The sequence below is a fragment of the Leptosomus discolor genome, chromosome 14 (assembly GCF_034619465.1).
Source record: "Leptosomus discolor isolate bLepDis1 chromosome 14, bLepDis1.hap2, whole genome shotgun sequence".
In the NCBI taxonomy this organism is placed as follows: domain Eukaryota; kingdom Metazoa; phylum Chordata; class Aves; order Leptosomiformes; family Leptosomidae; genus Leptosomus; species Leptosomus discolor.
Window position 1 is genome coordinate 9,462,702 of NC_141404.1, and position 8,592 is coordinate 9,471,293.

Sequence of the window (8,592 nt, forward strand, 5' to 3'; positions counted from 1 at the left end):
GGCTGCCTCCAAAGCAACCAACACTGACGCAGAGGAGCTGCAACATGGTGTGCGCTGGGCACACCACTGCTTAGTGGGTGGAATTACCATCCTGGGAGCTCCAGGGTCCTCCCTGTGGACGCCCAGCAGGTCTGGCAGCACTGGCTCCAAAGCCCTGGCTTTTTGAAGTGACTTGTCAGACTTCCCTGGGGAAAAGGTGCAGATCTTAACTAATGGGGGTGGCCAGTGAGCTTGGCGGGTCACCTTGCTTTCTAATCTCCAGCATGGGTTTCCAGGGACCATATTCAAGGGTGACTAGGCACATGACATGGCTGACCTAGTCAGGCCCTCTATGAGCAACCATGCCCCAGATCTGGCAGTTACCCAAAGTAATAGCCTTCTAGCCTTCACACCCACGTGCCTGTCGATGTGTGGCCACCTTCTAGATCCAAGGAGGAGGCTTTCCTGTCATATGTTCTGTCTGTGGGGTTCTGTGAGGGCTCATCTCCCTTTTCAGGACATCTGTGTGATGCTGGAGAGGAGGGTCTCCTACCACATCCTAGTGGTGGTCAGTGGGCCCTTGGTGGTCTGCGCCCTGCTCCAGGGAGCCTGGCAGGAGGCCGAGGTTCTCTGAGCAGGGCACTGAAGTTCCCCAGGAGGAACAGCGGGGCCTGCAAACTGAGAGAGGCGGAATTGGTCACTGCACCTTTGCTGGGCTTTGGGGACGGCTGCACCAGCCACATCCCACACATCTGCTTCAGGGCTTGGGTGTCTCCCTGGCAGACACATCCAGTGCAAAAAAAAAATATGTAGACTGTTTTGCTGTTTGCAAACTAGCCCTGCTTTTTTTGTGAATGGATTCATTCACTGGCCCCCTGAAAGGGCCATTTTAGCCAATGGTTGGCTTGTGAGTGCTGCCTCCCAGCTAGTCCTGATTTGCTCTTCGCGGCTCTGGTTCTCTGATTGGACTCCCAGGCACCACATGATGTGGTCCCTTTTCCTTGACAGGGTGTCTGACATTTTTAAGAAGAATACCAAACAGCTCATGCCGAAGAGCAACCATGTTTCCTGGATGGTGCTGCTGTTAATGTTTGTTTTTAATCACCAAGGGGGAAGGGAGGCTCAGGCACATTTTTTGCAGATGAACCAGCAGTCTGTCTGACACCTTTGGAGTGACAGTGAGTAAAGCCCTAGATACTCCCCGCATCCCCTCACATGCATGCTGACGAGGGGTCAGGGCCCAGCTCTGCCAAGCAGTGACTGGGCTTGTGGTTGGGTTTACTATATACGGAGACGGAGACAGATCAGGAAAACTGCAAAGGAGTGGAGAGAAAGGCAGCCTGAGGTGGGTCTTGCAGAGGAAGCAGACCCCCCACCCTTGCACCCGGCAGCCCTGGGGAGATGGCAAGAAAAGAGCCCACCTCTGCTCACCCCATGTGGCACACCTGCGGTCAGCATGGTCCACCCTGGCCTGTCCAGGCACCGTTAACCTCATTGTTGTTGCATGTTTTTCATTGGGGTGACAAACAAGGAATCGGGGGTGCCTGGAGGAGGCAGGAAGCAGGTCCCGCTCACCTGGAGCTCCTAGCCAGCAGCAGTCAGCAGGGACCTGCTAGTGGACCAAGCTGGGCATGCAGGGAGACTGGCCTTCCGTGACAGCTCCTGGTGGCCATGCTGGACTGCAAAGGCAAGTGACAGCAAATGCTCACACCAGGGGACGAGCACAAGTTTGAATGTTGAGAAGAGTCCCAGTTTAGCCTGGGCTTGAAAGTTTGAGGAGGCCAATTACTGCCTCCAGACCATTCGTCTGCTTTTCTAGGAATGATGAGTGATGGGCTTAGATCATCACTCAGGCCTGAGTCGGATATCTCAAGAGCTGGCATTAGACATCTGCGAGCTCTGGCCCCATGAATCTGGGTCACCCCGGCAGAGCCCGTGCACTGACAGAAACTGTGTTCCTGGAGACTGGCCTTAGCTGAGGGGACCTGAGCTAAACAGGGCAAATCGGCATGGGAGAACGGGGCCGAAATACCCTTTGGTAACAGGGACCAAAGAGTTAACCAGCTGCTGGTGTCAAAGCCAAACTGGCAAATGGAAAAGCGCCTCCGTACCACCGAGTCAAATGTCGAAAACAATCCTGAGCTTACACTCTCTCCCAAGACAAACAAGATCATCTAAATCTGGGGTTTGTGCATGGGAGAGCAATTCACCAGGTGACAGAAGGGCCTTGACATGCAGAAGGAAGAGTTGGAGACCTCTGCAGACCCAAGAGAGGGGCTTTCCTCTCCGGACCGGGCTTTGTAGGGACTACGAGGATGAGATCTGGACATGATCCAACCAAGGGAGCTGCCCCAGCACAGCATGTGGTGTTGGAGCAGGTGAGCTCTGGCCAGCGCTGGCTGTAGAGAGGAAATCTGTCTTTGCTTCCCCGTCGTGACAGTGGACGTGTGCCTGTAGCACATGAGGCAGCCGTCAGGTCCCATGGAGCCTCCTCCGCCACGGACGCTCTGCCCTGCCCAGAGGAAGAAGGGGTTAAACCGCTGATCCTCCTGCTAACAACCTCCTGATAACCACCTTTCGCTTGAGCCCTGAGACTCAGGGCAGAGAAGGGAGACTGCAAAGCGTGCAGCTCACTGCGGCTTTGCAGGGCATGGACATAGCCCCCCGCAAATACTAAGTGAATGGGGGGACTGTCTGGGTGCCCAGGAGTGGACACCCATGTGCCTGTCGATGTGTGGCCACAGCCGTGCATGTCTCTTGCCAACATGATGACAAGTGTGACCCAACCTAGAGGATGCCACCTACCCTCAGTGCTCCGGGCCCACCTCCCGGGCCAGCACCCCAGAGAGCAGGGGGAAAGACCCACGTCTTCAGAAGTTGGCACCCACCGCATCTCAGGGCTCTGCCTGTTCTGCCCCCTTCCCCCCCACCCCCCCAGTGTCCCTTAATCACAAGCAGCTTGGGGAGACAATGAAATAACCACACCAAAGAGCCAGGCTTGTTCCCCTTTGTCTTTCACTCCTTTGAGGCTCAGCAGACAAGGGAGCCATCACGCCCACAGCCCGGCCGTCACACGTCCGACTCAGCACCTCCCGGGGCAGCCGAGCAGGAGGCTCCTTGGCATGAGGTGACCGTGCGTTGGCACGAGGTGACAGCACGACAGTGCCATGGCAGGTTGGCGAGGCAGGGCCCAGTGAGCTGGCATGCACCCCAAGGGGCTGCCCTCTGCTCCCCAGCCCCTGCCTGCACCAGGCACCTCAGCTCTCGGCTCTCATGCTTTCGCCTCCAGACAAGCCGTCATCTCGAGCGGGACCACTGAATTCTCCCCAGAGACGGAGGCAGCCTCCCTCCTCCCTCCAGCACATGGCATGGAGGCTTTTAGGCTGGTTTTCGCTGGAGTTCACACAAATCTCGCCTTCCCCATTCCCACCCCCCCCTTCCCTGTGCAACTGAACTCAGCTATTGAGCACAGCGAATGGTTTATTTCCCAGGTTAGCACAAAGCAGGGGTCTCTGTGTGCCCCTGGAACCAGCAGAACAAAACGCACAAAGACGTTAGAGGGCCATTTGTAACCAAATCCCAACACACCAGATACTGTTGGGATTATGTCAGAAATATTTTCCCAGAATGCCCTCCCCCCATGCTCCCTCCTACAGATGTTCGGCCCCCACACCACAGATGTTGTTCCTCTTGCAAAATGAGCTTTCCCCTTCCTCTCCCAAATGCCCCTGATGTTTTGCACATTGCCTTCGCCGAGGTCTCTTTTCCACCCTGCCCTCCGCGTCCCCCCCTTCCCTGGTCCCTTGCTGATGGATGCGTGGAAAGGCCAACCTGCCTCCTCACGCGGGGCCGAGCTGAAGGCCGCAGGCTCTGGACTTTACTGTCTCTCTTGCCTCGTCCCCACTGTGCCCATTCGAAAAGCTTTCTCCCTGTTTCGGCCTCAATCTGTGCATGACCTCTGGGCTCTGCAGGTCTGCTCCAGGGGGGCTCACCTAACCACGGTCCCCTTGGAGAAAGATGGAGGGATGTGAGCAAAACCCCTCGAAGGGTCCCGGCGCCTTCTCACGGGTTCTGTGTCAGGCTGCTCTCCTCCGCTGCGCGCCAAGCTGGAGGGGGACAGGGTCTCCCTGCTGCTCCGCAGACGGCTTGGCAGAGCATGGCTCCTCACTGGCAAGGGCCTCTAGCAGTGGTTTGTTCCTTGGTGATGCCGGGCGCCTTTCAGGCACCAGAGGGAATGGCCAGACCTTCCCCTCCAGCACCAGCAGCACACATGGAGCATGCAGGGGGTACAGCCTGGCAGCCCATCAGGGCACTGCTCCAAGCCCTGGGACAGACAGACAGATCTCCGTCCGGAGTGGGCTTGCACTGCCAGTGCCCCCGCTCACCGGTGCCAGGCTCCCCCCAGCCAGCCCAGCTGCCGGCAGCCTGCCCGTGTGGAGCCAGCCCGTCTCTCCCTTGCCCTGGCTCCATGAGCTCCAGCAGGAAAGCGGGGCTCCCATCGGCCCCAGCACACAGGGGTGGCCGGCTGAGGTGCCCCCAGCACCTGCATGCTGCAGCATCGGTGCAGAACCAGCGCATCCTCCTGATCCTAGCCTGCACCTGGCCACGCCATGTGGGAGAGATGCCAGGCCTGAGGCTCCATCGTGGCAGCAGGGCTGGGCACAGGGCTCGTCTCCATCCTTCCCTCCTGTGCTAGTGGCGGCAGCCGAGAAAAAACATTTGTTCTGACACACACGGGGCTGCCAAGCTGTGTCAGGCGCTTTGATGGCCGGGGCGGTAACCTCGACCGCTTCCTCTGCCAGCGGGAGAGCTGAATCCAAGAGCCACAGAGCATGCGGGAGCCAGGGACTGGCGACACGAAGCAGGAATCTCCCAAGGACTTCAGATGACACCTCCTGTCTGGGACATCACAGCTCTTTTACACGTTATGAGCCATTTCTCTCCTGTCTTTTTTTTTTTTTTTTTTTTTCCTCCCCAACAGATTATATACACAAACAAAACCCAGAGCGGATCCTGGAGAGGCACAAACCTCTGTGGAGCTCTACCAACCTCCGGGGCGTCCCACAATTTACAACAGTGTGGCCCAGCCAAAGCCCTTTTCTCATCACCTGCTCCGAGCAAGAATTCGAGTCTCCGCTGGTCTCCCAGGGAGCTGTGGTGCAGCACGGGGTTTTCTTCAAAGATAGAGTTTATTGCTAAAAATGTTTTGATCAGTGATAGCTCATATTTACATTGATATGTTTTTAAAGGAATATTCAAGTAAACATTTCCAATAGTTTCTGGCATAATCTCTAGCTTTTTTTCCTATACACAAACTGTTAAAAATAAATAAACTGTACACAGAAAATTTCCTTTAACATCTCTACACGACTATATGTATTCCCACACAACAAAATGATTCCATTCTTTCATAGATTTGTACTTTTCTTTAAAATTTCCTCCTTAATTAATCGTTATACACTTTAAAAAAAAAAAAACAAACCTAGAGAGCTTGGCAAATTAGTTCAAACATCAGTGACAAGGTCGGAAGAAGACAAAAAAAAATACTGCACAGAGAAACAACCGTCTTTGGGGATGCTGCCGTTCTTTCTTCTCTTTTTTTTCTTCTTTTTTTTTTTTTTTTTTTTTTTAAGCCCCCCCCCTTCTCCTTTTGATAAAATCATCTTTACAGGAAATTTCTGCCCTTCCCTTCAGCAGCGAAGCGCTCAGGTTCTGTGGGGATGGGTTTAAAATGTGGTCCTATGTCTTTAAAATAATAATAATAACAATAATAATTATAATAATAATAAAAAACAGCTGCAAATTCCCCGCTTTCCTTTAAAATCTCTCTATTTACACGGCTGGTAATTTTTTTCTTTCTTTTTTTTCTTTTTTAGGTTTTTTATTTTCCTTTTGTTAGAAGGCTATATACGTATAAAAATAGACATCTGATTGTAGTGCTTTACTGTGCCTTTGGCCTGCCCTGCAGTTCCTGGGTTCGCTTTTCCCCTTTCAAATAAAATAACATTAAAAGAAGTCCAAAAAAAAAAAACCCCACCAAAACCCAAAAACCCAACAACCCTGTTCCCCCCCCCCCCCCCCCCGCGCTGGGGGATGGAAAAAACCCCCACCCCCCCCCCACCCCCCCAAAAAAAAAACCAAAAACCACCCCATCCTCCAACCGACGAAAGGCGGCAGTGCAAGGGGCCGGGCGGCTAGCAGGAGCACTTGCACTCGGAGATGAGCGGGTACTGCACGGGGATCCAGGTGCAGTACTTCTGGCTGGACCAGCCCTGGCAGTGCCAGCGCAGGAAGGTTTTGGTGACCGACTTGACGGGCTTGCAGAACATGCCCTCGGGCAGCGAGCAGGACTTCTCGGCGAAGCAGTTGCCCTCCTTGATGTAGCGCGGCCAGAAGCGGACGCCCAGGTCCTTCCAGGTGTAGAGCACGGGGCAGTAGGTGTACGCCCAGAGCCACTGCAGCACCTTCCGCCGCGCCTTCTTGCCCACCTTGAGGCGCGGTCCCTGGGGCGGGCCCAGCTCCAGCCGCCGCAGCTCCGCGGGCAGCGCCGCCCGCCCCCGCCCCGCCGCCGTCGCCGCCTCGGCGCCCGAGGCGTTGGCCGGCCCCGGCACGGCCACGGCCATGAAGCCGGGGTCGAAATGGCTGCCCAGCTTCTTCCTCAGCGTCCTCTCGTCCAGGTCCTGCTCCTTGGGGTCGTACTCTGGATCCGGGTGCTCCACGATGTCTTTGACGGGCAGGTTGTCGCTGGGCGAGGGTCGCAGCCGCAGGAAAGGCTGCCCGAACCCCGGGCGCAGCAACCCCAGGCAGGAGCAGAGCAGGAGCGCCCGGATCGCCGTCATGCTCCGGGCGGGCCCCCGCCGGCCCCGGCTCGGCGCTGGCTTCCCCGCGGGGCTGGCGGGGCGGGCTCGGCTCCTAGCGCTGCCCGGCGGCGCCTGCCAGCTCCTGGGGACTCATAAATAGGCAGAGACAAAAGTCCGGCGAGGCCCGTTACTTTAAATAGCTCGGCCGGGGTTGTGTGACAGACGCATCTGAGGCTCGCTCCGCGCCCGCGGCCGCTGGCTCCCCGGGGCTCCCCGCCGGGCCGGCTCCAGCCGCGGCCGAGAGCGCCGGGGGGTCCGTGCCTCCCCCGCGGGCGGCGGCGGCGGGGCAGGGCAGGGCACGGCGGCGGCCGAGCCTTCCTCCTCCTCCTCCGCTGCCGCTCTCGTTCGCTCCCCCCAAAATTCACAGCGGACTCGTCTCCATCGCCATGGTGACAGCTGGGCCGAGCCCCACGACAGCTTGTCTAGACGCTGTGACAGGGTTTGGCGTGAGACCGGAGCCCGAGAATAAAACCCTCCTTTATAGCCGGGCGAGCTGGGCGAGGGGGCGGGGAGGAGGGTCACGGCGCCGCGGCCCGTTCGGGCGGCCCCTGCGCGGGCACCGCCGGGGCGCGGGGCTCAGGCGGCGGCGGCGGCGGGCGGCGCCGGCAGCGCCCGCGGCCCGGCCGGGCTCCTCCTCATGGCGAGCGGCTGGGGCGGCCCGCGGCCCCCCGGGGCATCCTCGGCGTGTGTGTAGGGGGGTGTCCCCGGCACCGGCGCGCCCCGGCTCTCCGGCGCGGTCCCTGGCGGCGCTCGCCGCTCCGCGCGGCTCCTCGGCGGGGGCGGGCAGGGGCGGGCTCGGCCGCCGCTCAGCAACCCCGGCGACCCATGCTGCTGCTGCTGCTGCTGCTGCTGCTGCTGCTGCTGCTGCTCCGGGGGCCCGGTCGGCCCCGCCGCGCTCAGCGCATCCAGCCGCGGCTCCGCGCCTCGCCCGCTCCACGCCTTCCGCTGCCGGCTCGGCTCGGGGCGGCGCAGCCTGGCCCGGCGGGGCTCGGCTCAGCTCGGCGCGGTTCGGTGCAGTCCGGCCCGGCTGCGCCGCGTACCGGTCCCCGCCGCGCCCCGCCGCCCGCCCGCCGCGCACTGCCGCGCCGCCGCTCGCCGCCCAAGTTAAATACGCGCTCGGAGCGCGGCCGCCCCGCCCCCGCTGTCACTTTCGCCGCGCGCTGAGTGACAGCCGCGGCCGCCGCCGGGTCCTGCCGCCCCCCCGCCACCCCCGGGCAGCCCCCGCCGCGCGGCGCGTCCCACCTGCCGGCCCCGGGGCGAGCGGCGCGCGGGGCTGGCGGGGCGGGGCGGCTGCTGCGGAGCCGCGCGCGGAGACGGGCCGGGGCCGCCAGCCCAGCGGCGGGCGGGGCGCAGGGCGGCAGCGCGGAGCCCCCGCGCAGAGGAGCCCTCGCCCGCCCTCGGCGTCCTCCGCCTGCTGCAGCCCGGGGCGGGGCGGGCACCGGCACAGACCTCCGGGGAGCTCGACCCCGGCCCTGCCTCTGATCCCCACAACCGCTCCGCTGCCCCGCCGCGTCTTCTCTGCGGGAGCCCACGCCACCCTCCAAGCCCTCTGCCAGCTCCCCGCAGAGCGGAAGGATGAGTGGGGCACCAAGGCCCACTGGCCCCTCCTGGGCGGGAGCCCCGGGTCAGCACCCCGGAGGGTGGCCACCGACGCACTCCAGCATCGGCATCTCGGCACCCTCTGCAAGGGAGGCTGCAGCCTTCCCGGAGCGTTGCTCTAACTCGTGAGGAAGCGTCCCTGCATCCCTCAGTG

The 8,592-nt window shown here is 60.2% G+C and overlaps 1 protein-coding gene across 1 annotated transcript; it reads right to left on the minus strand.

Moving 5' to 3' along the window:
- Nucleotides 1-6,173: 6,173 nt before the first annotated feature.
- Nucleotides 6,174-6,818, minus strand: LOC104353599 (noggin-2-like). The gene has a single exon (XM_009960217.2). The coding sequence runs from the start codon at nt 6,816-6,818 to the stop codon at nt 6,174-6,176; it is 645 nt and encodes a 214-aa protein (XP_009958519.2).
- Between the last annotated feature and the right edge of the window lie 1,774 nt (nt 6,819-8,592).